This window comes from Cyprinus carpio, chromosome B5, assembly GCF_018340385.1.
Source record: "Cyprinus carpio isolate SPL01 chromosome B5, ASM1834038v1, whole genome shotgun sequence".
Taxonomy (NCBI): Eukaryota; Metazoa; Chordata; class Actinopteri; order Cypriniformes; family Cyprinidae; genus Cyprinus; species Cyprinus carpio.
In genome coordinates, this window is record NC_056601.1 from 28,325,781 (window position 1) to 28,342,424 (window position 16,644).

At 35.9% G+C, this 16,644-nt stretch overlaps 1 protein-coding gene across 4 annotated transcripts in view; it reads left to right on the top strand.

Moving 5' to 3' along the window:
- rgs3a (regulator of G protein signaling 3a) overlaps positions 1 to 16,644 on the top strand; it is a 152,467-nt gene that overhangs the window by 45,924 nt on the left and 89,899 nt on the right. For all 4 annotated transcript variants that reach the window (XM_042723062.1, XM_042723064.1, XM_042723063.1 and 1 more), the window contains one exon: positions 10,046 to 10,089. In XM_042723062.1, the coding sequence (XP_042578996.1) occupies positions 10,046 to 10,089 (44 nt within the window). The remainder of the gene's footprint in view (positions 1 to 10,045; positions 10,090 to 16,644) is intronic.

Below are 16,644 nucleotides of genomic sequence, written 5' to 3' on the forward strand. Positions count from 1 at the left end.
CCAGAGCTGGTGTATGCCTACAATGCAACTCCTCATTTTTCGATGGGGTATTCTCCAGTTGGTTTTCGGTTCACAGGGAACGACTCCAAGAAGTGCATATGAGAGCGAAGGAGTATGCAAAGAACAAAGCAGAAGAACGAGCTGCTAGACATGAGAGCGTCCAATGGGGAGTAATTAAATCCAAGATGCAGGGGCACCAGAGGTTTATGTCATGTTATGTTGAACACTAGTGGGGTATGTCCAGTTCCTGCTCAAAGGACTAGCTTGTCTACCCCAGCTGAGCGAAGATCACCTCCACCGATAGCGCGACGGTCTCAAAGGCCAACTGCTAGTCAACACAGTAATCTGTACAATTTGCCTAAGTCTGTTTGCAATGCGGTATCCTTTATCCCTGACATCTGGTCTCAAGTTTTGGCAGGCATGGTAATGTACACATCGGAAAAACGTAAAGTTGCTGTAGATGGTTTAGAAGAAAGTCCACAAGGACATTGAATTATGGCAGGGGAGAGTGTGACCAGAGCAAAAAGGTGAGCCTGTGATAACTCCTCCTTGCAGCTATGGACTTTCTTGTGCACTTTGTGCAGTGTTGTAGTGAGAGGAGAAGAAGGCGGTGCTTTCCCGAGAGTGTGATCTTGCTTATCTGTTTTGAGCACACACGAGCTGGGAAATGTTACGGTTTGCTTGTAGGAAAAAAAAGAAAGTCCTCATTGCAGTTTCCGAGCATAGCTTTTCAGCTGTTGGATTGGCTGGATTTCGAGTTTCTCCGTGTGCGGGTCATATTCGTTTGGGAAGACCATGTAGTCCACAGTGATGGAGGTTGAGGATGAGTGTTGATTATAATACATTATTTTTGTGGCATTGAGGAGAAAGTAAAATGTACCTCTTCCTCTTTTGATGAAATAATATCAGAGGGGAGAGAGAGTTAACGTGAGGGTACATGTGAGCGATGGCTCTGTGGATCTCTGCGGTTCAATGCTCAACAGTGAATGACATTTAATTCTGTCTTTAACCCAAATGTTTATGTTCATTTAGAGAAAAGTTAATGAGCAGTGTACTGTTTCTTTCTGGCGCCAGTGTTAATCTGAGTTCTCCAATAATCTGTTTAAAGACATTAAAACGTTGACAGCAATGTTACTGTAAGTAGAATGTGAAACATGTAACATCAATTTACTTTAGACATAAAAGTGTGCATGGCTTATGATCATATATCTCTAAAATTGTTCCTGTGTTTTTGTTCTCTACTCAGAAAAGCATCATAAGCCACTACCGTTGTTTATCAGGGTACTGACCTAGCCAAGAGAACTTGTACTTGTGTACATTTGAGAACTTGTGTATTTTGTTTACATTCATATGTGGACATTTTATTTTGGACGCAAACTCCTTGTTGTAAAATTAGGTTTCTTTTATTGTTTTCCTCAGTATATATTTTATTTCTTGATCTTGCCCACAAGATCTTAAGGGAGACAGGATCCAAGAACAGAGGATAACAAATTTAATGATGTTGTTGTCGAGGAAGAGACATTCAGTGTATGGTCTCAGCCGATCATTGTCTTGCTGGAGTGCCTTCTGCATATGAAATATATTCATTCCTCCATGGCCTTTTTTTCTGGCAAAGAAGCAGGCAGAAGACAGACAAGCAGTGAAGATGTAGTTACAAGGCTTGTTGTGGATTTAAAACATTGCAGAAGGTTGAGTGCTTAGGAGGGATAGAGATCTTGTGATAAACAGGGAAACTATTAATGAAAATGATGAAGACGTAGAAAAGGCAGACAAAACTGAAGAAGATTGACAAAACTGAGAGAGAACAAGAGAAAGACCCAAACCGAAACGCCAATCTCCCCAGAAGCCCAGGACAGAATGAGAGCATGTTGAACTAGCCAAGCCCTTAAGGATGAGTAGATGGAATTTTGTATAAAGGCCACCAATCTGCAAGATGAGGGGTTCTGTTGGATGTGTGATGTAGCCTGTACCCAGAAGTAACCCTACTACAGAATGGATGGCAAGGGTTATGGGACACTTAGACTGGAGATAAAATTCCGCACTGAGCCAGAGCTTTACCAGAATATCTACTGTACTGGAAGAATCAGCATAGAATAATATAACTTTCATTTTTAGTGATGAGTGGATAACAGTAGTGCAATGAAGATAGATGGTCTGATACTCAGCAATACAGCCAGAGATGATTTTCTATTCACTTATTGACATCATCAAACCCAGCAAGTTGACACAGGTTGGAGGTGACATCTCACGGCGGTGAGATGTGATGAAAGCCGTCTTATTCAGTCTACTGGCAGCAGCAAGGGTTCTGAAGGTGAATGCATAGTTTGTGATTGAATGTTTCCCTGTAAACTGGATAACTGGACCTCCCTGGTTGCCAACTGTTAGCCCGTTCGGATCATAAAGAAAATGTTAAAGAACACTTTAGACCATTCGGTACAGAAGCGATGGATGAATGGCCAATGAGCATGGGTTGCGAAGCCATGAGAAGAAGGCGGAACTGCTAGATCAGAGTCTTAATGGTCTTTGCAGCACATTGAAGATCAGTTTCCACTGGATTCATGGTTGTTTCTAGTAGGGCTGCACAATTAATCGAATTTCTAATCGTGATTACAATTATGGATGCCACAATTACGTAATCGTTCAAAGCGGCAATTAATCGTTTAAAGTCCACTTACGTTATTCTGCATGCTTAAGATTCATTTTTTTTCTTTCTACACGTTATCTTAAGGGTTTTTCCCATTATTTAAATTTTTGTTTTAGTATAACAGTATAATACCATTCATATTTTTACTTTTTTATAATTTAAAGAAGAAACCAATCCGATGTATAGTTGACATATAAGGCTTAATACTATAGAAAAGCACTAAACGTTAGTGTTTTCAGCTTGTTTATTTTCATATAAAAATACGGCATGCAGTTACATCAAACAATGGTATAAACATTATTCAATGTAAATAATTGTAATTAATAATCATAATATGTGATAATCGCAATTACAATTTCAAGAGAATAATCGACAACTCTGATTTTTGTCATAATCGTGCAGCCCTAGTTTCTAGTCTTCTTTCAGACAGCAAACACAGAGATGGGGGGGTTAAAAAAAATATGTGCTGGGATTTTTTTGTGAAAAGACACAGCAGCATAACAGGTGAGTAGATGTGGGTGAGTGCACAGCCAACAATAGGTAAACACAGTAGTGGATGGCAGGAAAAAGATGAATGTCAGAAGTATCATAAAAACTATAAAAAGAGATGGATGAGTGTCAACACAATGATAAAGTATACATTGAAAAAAAGTAATGGGAAAAGATGAATTTCATAACTATCATGAAAACAATAAATAGGGATGGATGTGCGTCAACACAATGATAAAGTGTAAACGAGAGGAAGATCTTGAACCTGGAGAAATCAAATAAGGACCATGAAGATAGAACACTGCAGAAAGTACATAGTCTAAAATAGACTATCTATTTTAAATAGTCCTTATTGTAGACTAGACAATGTGGTATTTAAGGAGTCCACGATTGTCTGGGTAATAGCTGACAGGTGTATATATGGTTAGAAAACAGGAGAATGAGCAGAGAGTGGGAGGAGGCTGGGAGTCTGATGGAGGTGCAACAAAAATACTCCCGGTACTACTCTTTTTACACGTTATTGGTGCTCAAGAAGGCCACGCACTATATTAGAAACCAAGAGTATGTAAACTAGGAGAATGATTGGTGTTAAAAAAATTATTATTATTATTTTGTCTTATATAATACCTCTTGAACACCTGATGTGTGACAATCATATGGCTAAACCCTTTTTTATAAAATATTTTTGAAATATTTTGTCTAACCCCACAGTGTTTTTATTTTATTTTATATCTCCTTTATTTTAACATGGGGCTTTTGTTTCCTTCCTTCAGTTTGGAAAGGTAGGAGAAAGGATGTTATAATAAAAACAATTCTGCTGAAACAAACTGTATATGTCACAAATATGCTCATAACTAAGCCAAAATACTTTGACAGCAAACTCTAAAATGGTCAGAGAGCAAAGACTGACATCTGCTGTTGAATTTAGATATTTATTTTAAACGTTAATGGTCACACTCTTAAAGCATTTTGTTTGTCAAATAAAATATTTAATATGATATGCAATGGAGGAATAAAATCATTTGGAATAAAGCATTTTCGAAAATTCATTCTTTACACCATGCATTTCCAACTTTTTTCCCCCAACAAAAAGTACACCCTGAGAGTTTAAGATAAATTCAACAAACATTTTCCATTTTTATAGTTCTGTGAAATTCTGTAGAGACAAGTGGGTTGTCACACCTTTCATTTCAATTAATTTCAGTGATTCTCAGTGTATGTCAGTTTCTCTTTAGGCATATTGACATTGAGCATGTACCTTATCCACATGCTCTATGATCTTCAGACTTTAATTCTGACAGATTGTCTGGGATGAAGAATAACAGTTTTGAAAAAAAAAAAAAAATGTATTGCTTAGATTGTTGCTCTTTTGTTGTTGTCTTGTTGTTGTCTTATTGTTGTCTTTACTCAGGTGGCTTAACAAGAGTATGGCTGTGAAGTTAATGGGGATAGCACTGCTCAGATTATTTCCTCTTTGAACAGTTTTATGAGAAGCGAATGACTTCATGCCAAGATCCTAAACAATTAGTGCAAATGCATCCTGTGGTCAGTAATGTGTCCCTTTTCTTTCTGGCTAGAATAGGGTGAGGGTTGGGTTGTAAATATCATCACTGCCATGTAAAAGCCATTGCGTAAATGTCTTAACTAATTTAGTGAGATCAGTGCGTGTGCATGAGCGTGGGACAGGATGACAGTCACAGCACAGCTAGGGAAAGAACCTGCAGGTGTCTCACACACAGAGAACTGTACAACTGTCTCCTCTGATCAGTTCCTCTGTTAATTGTTTGAATAATGAAATTAGATTGGTTATATAAAAAGACTGGAATAATACATTTTTGAAAGTCAATATTTACCCAAATGGTTTACAGATCATTATGTATAGCTGAAATGAGTTTTAAAAAGTTACAATATAGTTGCTATTATTAGCAATGTTAAATAATTGCAAGATGCAGTCTTCTGTGAAAATATAATTTATAGTGGGTTAGTTGATGAGAACAAAATTATGATGATTAGTGCATTGATAGGAATAGAGAAGCACAGATTGGAGTCTTGTCAAAATTACACAGCTCTTACTGTAAATAAGAATAAGAATAATAAAATAGAAAACAGAATGAAAATTACACATGTATCATCTCTCATTTAATCACTCAAAAACACTAGAAGAGTTCATTTACTGTTAATTATTCATGTTTGTTTGAATAAATCTATCATGAAGTAAAACATTTATGGAAACTATCAAGTTTTTATGAACCAAATGTAAAAATGTCTATTAATTGCTTATTATTTCTGGAAATAAATAGCAGTTGAATATAACAGTTTCAGCTTTATTGTTAATGCTAATCTTTAATATTGTTGTAATGTACCAAATTAGAGGGTTCACTTTAAAGTTTACAGCATTAGTTAAGAAAAGCTTACACATTGATCTACCTGAAATATTTACAAATTAATCAATATTAAATCAAATGAACTGCATGTATGCTAAGGTTCCAAATGCAGTAGTTTATTGAAGGGGTAATCCACAAACGTAATACAAAGGGTACAATAATACAAAGGTAATACACAATAAACAATCCAAAACAATGACAGAGTAAGGGGCAGAGGCAAACAGAGTAATCCGGAAAACAGGCAGAATAACAAGAACAGGAACCAAAACATGGGTAAACCAGGAAACAAGGCTTTGAATTGCAATAATGACACATACAAAACATAGCAAAGTATGAAGGAGTTATCCAGTCTTTTATAGGGTGAGGTATATATAAAGGTAACATATTTTTCTTTAACCCTTTCGCACGTGAGTTTAAAATATTCAAGCTGAAACCCCGGCGTGAGTTCTTTTTCAGGCGACCGTTATTTAGAGTTTACCGCCTTATTGTTTCCATGGCGACGCGTCATGCTTGTCATGTGACACACCAAAGCCAAAATAGATCTGTATGACACATGGACCGCTTTTATTTCGTTTTTCCTGTTTTATTCAAAATATTCACAAACATACTCACTATATTATGGTATATCTGATATTCTGATTCTGAAATATGTGCAAGTAAATATATTTGGTAGTTTAAACACTTTTATATCGACCGTGTTAGTTGATCTATACCGAGTGATGGGCGCCGCCATGTTAGTTCGCGCTGAATCTGAGCTGTGGGATTTACAGCACACAAATTCATCCTTTCCTCCCGAAACACGTTAAAGTATGTCTCAGGTAAACTCGGAGAAAGGCAGAATAAACTTTATAGTTACCTACACAATCTGTATATGATATCAATAAAAACATGTAGTCAGATTAAATTTGTAAGGGTCATTATTGCCGTTTCCATAGACATCAGCGTGTATTTTACAAACTGTAAATGTATGCTTTTGCTAGTACTTCTGTGTTTTTAAATATCTGAAACCTAAAATAAGCATTATATGGTTGAAAACACTGAATATTTGTGATAATATGTCCAGCGCTCAGTGCATCTGATCTGGCTCTGCGCCAGCCAAAGCGCGAAAGCGGATTTAAATTCAGCAGTTGATGACGTGACACCCTGAAATTTCTAATCACACCGGTGTGATCGTACGCTTCAGGGACCAGCCAAGACTGATCACACCGGTGTGATCGTACGCGCTAAAGGGTTAATATATACATACATAGGTGTGTATTTTCGTATTCATAAAAATACACAGTACACACACATATACTATGTGAACAAAAACTTTTAATTTTCACTCTAATAATCACAGACAAAACGTATAACAACATTTATATCATAACAAATAACAACATAAACATTTGTCACTTTTATAGTCATAGTCACTAGGTATAGTCATTTGGATTGCAGTACAGGTAATTACATTCAAACTCATGCTAAGGCTCACAGACTTCATTAAATGTAAAGAAAACACTTTAAAATAAGTTTCAATTTCTACATATAGTAGTACATTTATAACATTCCAAGCTCTATACAGTAAAATGTATTATTAATGTGTTATTAACAAACTTTTAACAATGAACAATGGTTGGCCTTTATTGTATGTGAATTATCATTAGCCTAGATACATTAATGCTGTAAAAAAGTTGTTCATGATTAGTTAACAAATGTGGCTGAATCTTTTTTTAAATTTTAAAGTGTTACCAGTGTAGTTAGAATCTTTAAATAAGGCAGACTGCAACTGCACTCACTCAGGGTTTAGTCAAGGTTCAATAAAGCACTTGGGTATGAGTGACAGAAGCATTAATCAAAGCTTTACTCTGCAATTGAACGTGCTGAGCCCTCAACAGGGCTCATAAAATGCTCAGGTCTAAAGGGGCAGAATAAACAGTCACCAATCAGAGATGGCTGCCATGAATCTGTCACCAGTGAGTGACACAGAGTTCCTGAGAGAGGACAGGGAGACAATCTGATGGGCAGCTGGTCATGGTGACCTGAAAATCGAACACACAAATCTTGGGAAGTGTGAAGGTAGCTTTAGTGATGTGTGAGGGGGGAGAATATGGTGTGCACATCAAACTCAGCATATATATGAATTTGCTTTCCCAGAACTGTTGGGAATGAGTTCCTTTTTGCACCTTGAAGGGCACTGCAAGTTAAGGGTACAGTTCTCTTCGTGAGTGAGTACTTCAGGGTGGGAAATTAATGGGGCTTGAGGCAAAAATGCCCCCCCCCCCTCCCAAAAAAAAAAAAAAAAATAAAAAATATTCAAGATAAGGGGGCAAAACAAAAATGAAACTAAATCCAAACGAATGAAAAGTGTTGATTGTGGCATTACATTTAGATCTGCTCACATTGCATTAGATTTCTTTTTATGTGTTTTTCAGCACTGAGCCTTAAGTCCAATCACACGTTTCTGCTGAGCTTTTGAATACAGTGGCCAAACAGAGGCATTTTGATTGGTCACCAACAGAGTTTTGCAATAAACAAAATGTTTGTTTATTGAGTTTTTCTTTTTCACCCAATGAACATAAGGATACTGATAAACGCAAGGCAGAAGACTCTGGCTTTCTCTGTCTTCTTTGAAGCTCCTATGAAATAACAAGAGAGAAAATACTTTCAAGTTCAACAGTATGATGAATAAATATTAATGGTAACACTTTACAATAATATGACATTTGTTAACAATGTATTAACTAACATGAATGAATAATGAACAATACATGACACAATTTATTAATCTTTGTTAATGTTAATAAAAATAGAGTCGTTCATTGTTCATGTTAGTTCACAGTGCATTAATGTTTACAAACACAACTTGTGATTTTAATAATGTATTAGTAAATGCTGAAATTAACATGAACTACTGTAAGATTAATAAATGCTGTGAAAATATTATTCATTATTATTTATGTTATTTATATATGTTAACTAATGTAATTATCTAATGTTAACTAATGAACCTTACTGAAGAATGACCGCAGATTGGGCATTAAGTGCATGGCACTGCGACCAACTAGACCAAGTAGCAATGTGGTTGCTCAGTTTTTCCAGATCAAAAATAAGACGAGTAATCATATTACTAGTGGTTGTATTTATGATTTTTCAGCTATTTCAATTAAAATAATCCTAAAATTGCTTTTATTATTCATTGTTGCATTTGGTCTGATGCTCCATGCCATGCTTTGCTCCTCAATTTGCCACTGGAGTGCTTGGCCCTGCAATTGGTGCTTGCAGCTATATTTATTATTATTAGGGCTGTCAAATGATTAATCACGATTAATCACATCCAAAATAAAAGTTTTGTTTACATAATATATGTGTGTATACTATGTATATTTATTATGTATATATAAATACACACACATGCATGTATATATTTAAGAAGAATATGTTATGTTTATATATTAAATATATTTATATATAATATAAAATATAAGAATATAAATATATAAATGTATATACATGTAAATATTTTCTAAATATATAATTTATGTGTGTGTATTTATATATACATAATAAATATACCCTGTACACATACATATATTATGTAAACAAAACTTTTATTTTGGATGTGATTAATCGTGATTAATCATTTGACAGCCCTAATTACAATTATTATTATTATTATTATTATTATTATTATTATTATAATTAATTTTATCACATGAAGAGACAGTATACAGATTCACATACATGTGAAGTAAAGAAACAAAGAGGACCTGCTACAACACTCTTTCAACAATTTTAAACATGAATGTTATAAGGATAACATTGTGTCGGTGCCACATACATTATGGGACAGTGTTGGGGAAAGTTACTTTTAAAAGTATTGCATTACAATATTGCGTTACTCCATAAAAAAAGTAACTAATCGCATTACTTTGTACAGAAAGTAATTACTTTGTACAGTGCATTACATTACTTTTGCGTTACTTTTCATCATCTAGGCTGGGCTTGCTTATTTGTTTTTAATAATAGAAATCCCAAAAGTTATATTTTTGGTGACTGTAAAGGCCCTTTCACACCAACAGTGAAATTAATAAGCCTCAGGCTGAAGAAAATACCTCTGCCTTTGCACTTACTCCCAATTTCTCTCAACATGGGGACAGGAAAGGTGTCAGTGAATATATAGGAAAACAAAGTAACTTGCGTTACTTGTTTGAAAAAGTACCTCTTTTCTTGCTAATTTAAAAGTAATGTGTTACTTTACTAAATACCTCTTTTCTTGCTAATTTAAAAGTAATGTGTTACTTTACTAAATACTTTCCCCCAACACTGGTATAGGACAATACCTTCAGAGTGATTACTTCAAGTGCATTTCACTTAGGAGTAAATGAGGCAGGGGGTCTTCAAATCTAGCCCTGGAGGTCCACTGTCCTGTAAAGTTTAGCTCCAAACCTGAATAACTCGACTGCCCTTAATTTTCTAGGATGTCTAGTATGTTATAAAGCTAACTGTGTTGCCTTTCTTAAATATTATGACCTGTTTGTTTTCTCAGATCACAATGAAGATCTGCGATTTTACTTGATCCACATGACTGAGGTGAGTTACACTTTTGTTTATTTATCTGTAAATGATGATGTTTTAATCACCTTTTGTATTTTTCTTAATGATATGCCATAATAAGTTGAATTGTTTTTGTTTTTTTAATGGTTTAATTTTAATTAATTATATTTTTAAACAACATTTTGTGAGAGTTTTGCTGCTACTACTACTACTAATACTGTAAGGGAAACTGGTCAATTTAGCTCAAAGGGAATCATTTAAGATTTTAAAGGGAATTTTAACAGAATCACTGTTTCACGGCTGATCACTGAGGCGCCCTGCAATTCACTGAACGAGCCGTTTAACATCAACTCTGCAATGGATATTAATATCCAAAATATAATGAAAACACTATTAATTAGCACAGTAACAAGATCGGCAGTTTAGGTCAGACTCGGAGACACGGCGTTACAAAACTTAACTCAGAACACGAAACTCTCAACGGAAAAGAAAAGAAACTAAAGTAAAAGAATAGAAGTAAAGTTTGACGAGACTAGGTGGTGTTTCTTCTCATCGTGGCTAAGTAGCAGCAGGCGTGCAGGCCGAAGCACGCTGGAATGGCGCTCGAAGAGCGCTAAAAGTGATGACTAAAAGCATGGCTAAAAGCTAAAACTACAAGCAAAAGTTAAAAAGCCAAAGCTAAGAGCAAAAGCAAAAAGCAAAATTTGATGGTGTCCTGAGTATTTAAACTGGCCTTTTGGCCACACCTCAAATGTTGTCTTGACCAATTAGATATTGTCTTTACTCGGGGTGTTGTGATGTTTGTCCTACCCATTCATAAATCATATGTTATCTCATCAATCACGTGGTCCGAATTTTCCCGCTCTTGCAGGGTATAATTTTGGACATGATTCCTATGATCAGAATATGATACATTTGACAAATAACTGATGGTCAGAAACGTTTCAAGCAAGAGGATTTGAACACACACATACTAAACATGAATATGAATACTTAAGCTATTCAATGGTTATTAAAAAGACATACACAATAAGTGATTAGAAACATGATTTCATAAATGATATGGAGTTAAGCAATGGACTGATATTCCTTTAGATTCCTTCCTCTGTAGATGAACACAAAATGAAGATGAAGACAGTTTCTCTGCTTTTCTTTGACATAAGGATGTTCTGTGAAGACCAGAGGTTAAAAGGTCCCCTTAGGAATTTCGGTCTGGTTCTGCTAGGTGGGGGGAAGTGAATCAAACGATCTTGTTTACTCTCAAGGGTTTACATGTGAGGGTCAGACTGTCCATCTCTTTGATTACTTGCCCCAAATTTGACAATCTTTTCTTCGAATTGAAATGGTCAATAATTGTTCTAATTGTGTTAATGTTGAAAGCTGTTCTCTGAAAGAGTTGGTTGGTTATCTTGCTTCAGACTGTGGTGCTAGGAGTTGATTTACAACATCCTGTTGCCTTTCTGAGGAATTCGGCTCCTCATGTTTCAACCATGGTCCTGATCGAATCTTTAATTTGTCTGGTTCGGGTCTGATTTGCTACATTACTACTACTAACTACTACCACTACTAGTTTACATCAGTGTTTTTCAAACACTTCCTGGAGACTCCCTAGCAGCATATGTAAACTTGTTTGGTAATTCACCTGGTACAGAATTGTACTTGCGATATTAAGAGCTCAGGAAAAAGTGAAACAAGTCATGATAAAAAGCTGAAAGACTTTCATGGTTGCTTCAGCAAATGCATTTTTCTAATATTTGCTATTGTTAACATTATCTGTTAGATTTAGGCTACGTCCACACGAAGCTGGAGCTTATCCCAATCCGATCCTTTTTTTTTCTCGTCTCAAGAAATATCCGCGTCCACACGAAACCATAAAACGATGTAGTATACATGCCAGACCAGTATGTGGCGCTGTAATTCTGCCACAGAGATACACTAAAAATGGAGAAGAAGACATGGACTATGCGCATAAACCTTGTGCCCGGCACACAAATAAACATGGAACAATACATTTATTAATCTGTGTTAATGTTAGTTAATAAAAAGACAATCATTCAGTGTGTGTTCATGTTTTTGTTGCTGTTACGTGACGTAAAGGTGTCTGACTAGGGGGGAGACGTGGGCTGATGACGTCATCGTTTCAGAAAATATACAGATAATATATATATATTAGGGTTGTCAATCAATTAAAATTTTTAATCAGATTAATCACACCCTTTTTCTGTGATTAATGGCGATTAATTGCACACTTCATGAAATTAAGCATAGACCATTTATCTTGTTTCAAATGTTTATTTTGTCATCATTTGCTATATCCAGCAAAGTAAACCAAAAGATTAAAATTCTGAAAAATGTGTATTTTCTGCAAGCTTTTTTTCAAGAAAAATGTAGATGTCTTTCCAAAAAAAGAACACTTACAAAGTCCAAAAGGACACCAAACGAGCCCATATAAGCACATACGAAAGAAAAAAATCTGTACTTTAAAGTATGTGTACAGTGCAACAGCAAAGATCCTTTTTACATTTTAGAGAAGTCAAGTTGCGATACCGAACAGGACCACATGGAGATGCCAAACAAACAAACAAACAACAACAACAACAAAAACATACCCAACCGCCTGCTGACTGCATATATCTACTACTGTAGACAGATCCATTCCTTATCGTGAATGTGTTTGGAAACAACGTGAACAACGAGAACTGCCTGTGCCTGTGAATAAATACAATGTGCGATCAGTGCGACAAGAGCAATCATACATGCATTATTATAACGGACTCACACGTGCTTACTGTACGACTCCTGCAATCTCTGATGTAATCAGCCTGGTTTCCTTTATATTTGCACTGTTTTGGACAGATTGTTTGAATGCATTCGCTTCCTGGATCATTGGACTGGATCATTGGACTTTCCTGGAGTTTAGCAGTTTAAAATGATCTGATTGCAAGCAGAGAAGCAAAATTGGATTAATGGGTTAGAATAGAAATAGTGCTTCAGTAATTTTGCGTTAACTGTGTTAAATTATTTTAATGTGTTAAGGATTGTAAAATTAATTGCATGTGTTAACACGTTAATGATGACAGCCCTAATATATATACACAGTATATACGGTATATACTTTATATACTGTATATGTGTGTGTGTGTGTGCTAGATAATTTGTATTTTTCATACAAATATTAATGACATCACTAGGGATGTCCCGAGCAGGGGTATGTTTCCCGTACAACTACATAACTCGCAGATTAACCACCATAGTACGATGCATCGTTATGGAAACGAACTAGCTAGTCACGACTGTTTCCCGAAACCATGGTACCTGTGTCGCAGATCCATCGTTCAAACTACGTTGGTTTGAGCTGTCGTTCTTCTTCTTCTTCAATCTAATGGCTGACTGGAGCCATGAGCACATACTGCCACCTACATTAATTTGGTTTTATTTTCTCTTTTCTTCCACTCGAATACCTATGCTTTTGAAATGAGGTTACGTAGGAGTCGAGTAATAACGAATCATTCATTTGTTCTGCAATACATTATATACATATACACACACGGAGTTAAAAATGTGCTCTTTTCTGATCCCAATGTCTATAATTTCACAATTACACCATTTCTTATTTAATATTGATAGGCCAACATAAGCACAGTTTAAAAAAATATGGGTTTTTAAAAATCGGTGAAGTAGTGTTGTGGACACCTGTTTCTTATTTTGCTCAATTTTTCCTATTAAAGTCTCCTTGCCATTCAGCCATGTGTTAATTAAAAAAAAATACACGAAAACCCCAATTTTCAATGCATGAAATTGCAGTTCTTTTGGAGGAGGTGGAAAATAATAAAGTCCAGCTATTTTCAAATCTGAAAAAATACTGCATTATAAATACTGAAATCACTCAAAAAATAATTGATGCTGGCTATGGATACGAACAAAGCCCAAAAGAAGTCATGAATAAGTGGAGGGACTTCGCAAGGGTGACAAAATGGAGGGCTGCGGCACATTAGAGGGAAGCAAACAAGACTGATGGGGTATCAATTCAGTTCCTCCTCTCCCTACAGAGGAAAGTTTTGGCCATCCTGGGGCCTGTTGCATTGGAAGGATCCTTGGAGGTATAGATACATGTGCATCAACCAGGCCTTTGCCTTCAAAGTTCAGGCCTCCAACATCAGGCCCTATCCACCCTGGGCCTCTAACATCAGGCCCTCTCCAGTTTGGCCCTTCAACATCAGGCCCCCTCCTGCCTGGGCCTCTAACATCAGGCTTCATATCTTCAGAGGGCAATAAGAAGAAACAATGCCTTAAGTTCATTTGTTAGCTACACTGCATTATTATGCTGTTGGAAATTTTTTTATATTCTAATTCTGTAAAAACAACAAAATCACTCACTTATTTATAGGTACATTTTTGTTACTTTAATTGGGTACATTAAAATACTGTGATTTGAGTGTTAACATTTAATATAAGTGGAAACCTCTAACATACTGTTTTACCAATATTGTTATATGAGAAATATGTCTTTAGGAATGTTTTAAAAAAGATAACTCACTTGACAAACTCACCTTTTCTTCACACAAACGAAATGAAGGCTGTGTTCCAATCGGCATAAATAATCCTTTCAGAGGGCACTTCGAAGGGACAATAATTGCAAGGGCCATGCTGCTATATAGTTTCAAACTGAATTTGTGATAAATAAAAAATATTTAAAGGTGAATTAGGTAAGATCTACGCACCACAACTTTCTTCCAAATCACTCAAAGTGGATGGTGAAATCTTCAAAAGGAATAGGGCATAGGGTCGATAACTCTGAATAAAACACACCCCAGGTGCGGCGCAATCAACGACGTCGACACAGCAACTAACAACGAACTATGCCTCTAACCACAGGTGAAGAGTTGTCGTTCCAATGACACAAGTTTGCAATGCAGTTTGCGAATATTTGTTTGAACTATAATTTCGGAAAACACCGGATCGTTGATCTACGCTGGTAACACAGAACTTGCGACCATAGTTGGCTAACGATGCTTTTGGGAAACGCACCCCAGATCGGGGCTGATCAGGCATTTTTTGATATCCACTTTAGACACTTTCAACTAGCAGTCATTAGCGTATTAGTAGACTGTCTACTTAATATCTTCTAACACTTTATTTTGATATGTCAACTTCTACTAACACTAAACCTAACCTAAGTTAGTAGAGAGTTAGTAGACATGTAGTTACAATAATTGTACATGCAATTGCAAAGTTACTTATAGTTAGTAGAATGTCTGAAGTGGACTATCAAAATAAGTGTAACCACATTTTTTTAAGGGGTCATTTGATGCCCATTTTCCACAAGTTGATATCATTCTTTTTGGTCTTAATGAAAAGTCTATAACATTCTTTGTTCCAATGGTAGTGTACCTTGTCAAAAACAGCTCTGTTCACAGCGACCTGTTTTGGTGCATTGCCTTTTAAATGGTAATGTGCTCTGATTACCCTGCCCCTCTCTTCTGTGGGGTGACAAGCAGTTCTTTGAGAGACTGTTAGCTTTAGCCGCATTCATCGTGAAACTTGCTAACTAGCACGGTATTAGGAAAGGCGATTTGCAAAAAAAAAAAAAAAAAAAAAAAAACTCACTTCTTCTGTAGGTGAAGCAAAAAAAACAAACAAACAAAAAAAAACAATGGGTGGATTTTTATAATTATAGGGTGGTTGTGTACACACACTGCCAAGACACATTTCAGTTTAAACAACATGTAAAAGTGAATTTTGCATCCAATGACCCCTTTAACTGATCGAATTGGTTCTCCTAAACCTGATCCTTCAGCTGTCATGCCAGTGTTGTGCAGTAGGTGGTGGTATTCGCCTTAAAGTGTCTTTGCCAACCACCATTAAAAGAAAAAAAAACATTCTCATAAACCAAAATAAAAGAAGAAATGTGCATGCATGATGCACGATAACCAACAAGCCATCAACGACACACAATACACATTTGAGCTTCTGTGTCCATTGTATTTGATGTGCATTTTTGTAACAATCTCTCATTCATTTATTGCATACTTTTACCTGTCATCAGACTATCTGAGACATCGTTATTACATGCTGCTATGGGTTGCGTCTTGCTTTGGATTTTTTTTGTGTCTTGCTTTTACACTCTGCGCAACTCTGTATACACTGGATTGATTTTAATAACTTTAATGTATTCGAATTGTACACCAGATATAAGTATGAGGAATATATAAGTATTGAATCGGTACTCAGTATCGGCAGATACTCAGTATTCAATGACTCGGATTGGATCGGGGGCACAAAAAACCTGACCGGGACATCCCTAGACATCACATTGGAAATGATGTAATGTAATGTGTGATCTCAGGTTTACAGTGTGTAGGGCATTTTGTTTAAACACGTTGCTAAGAAATTGTGTAATGTACTAAATCAAAGTTTTAATACAATTGCAAACAGAATCAATGCAATGCAAGTGTTTCCTTATGGAATATGTGACACCCTTACATTTACACTTATTGCACAGCTCTAAAAAATGATAGCATCCCTTGATACTTCCACTGATTGTCCATGATTGCTATTGATTTAATTACTAGCTCATCAGTGATCAAAAAT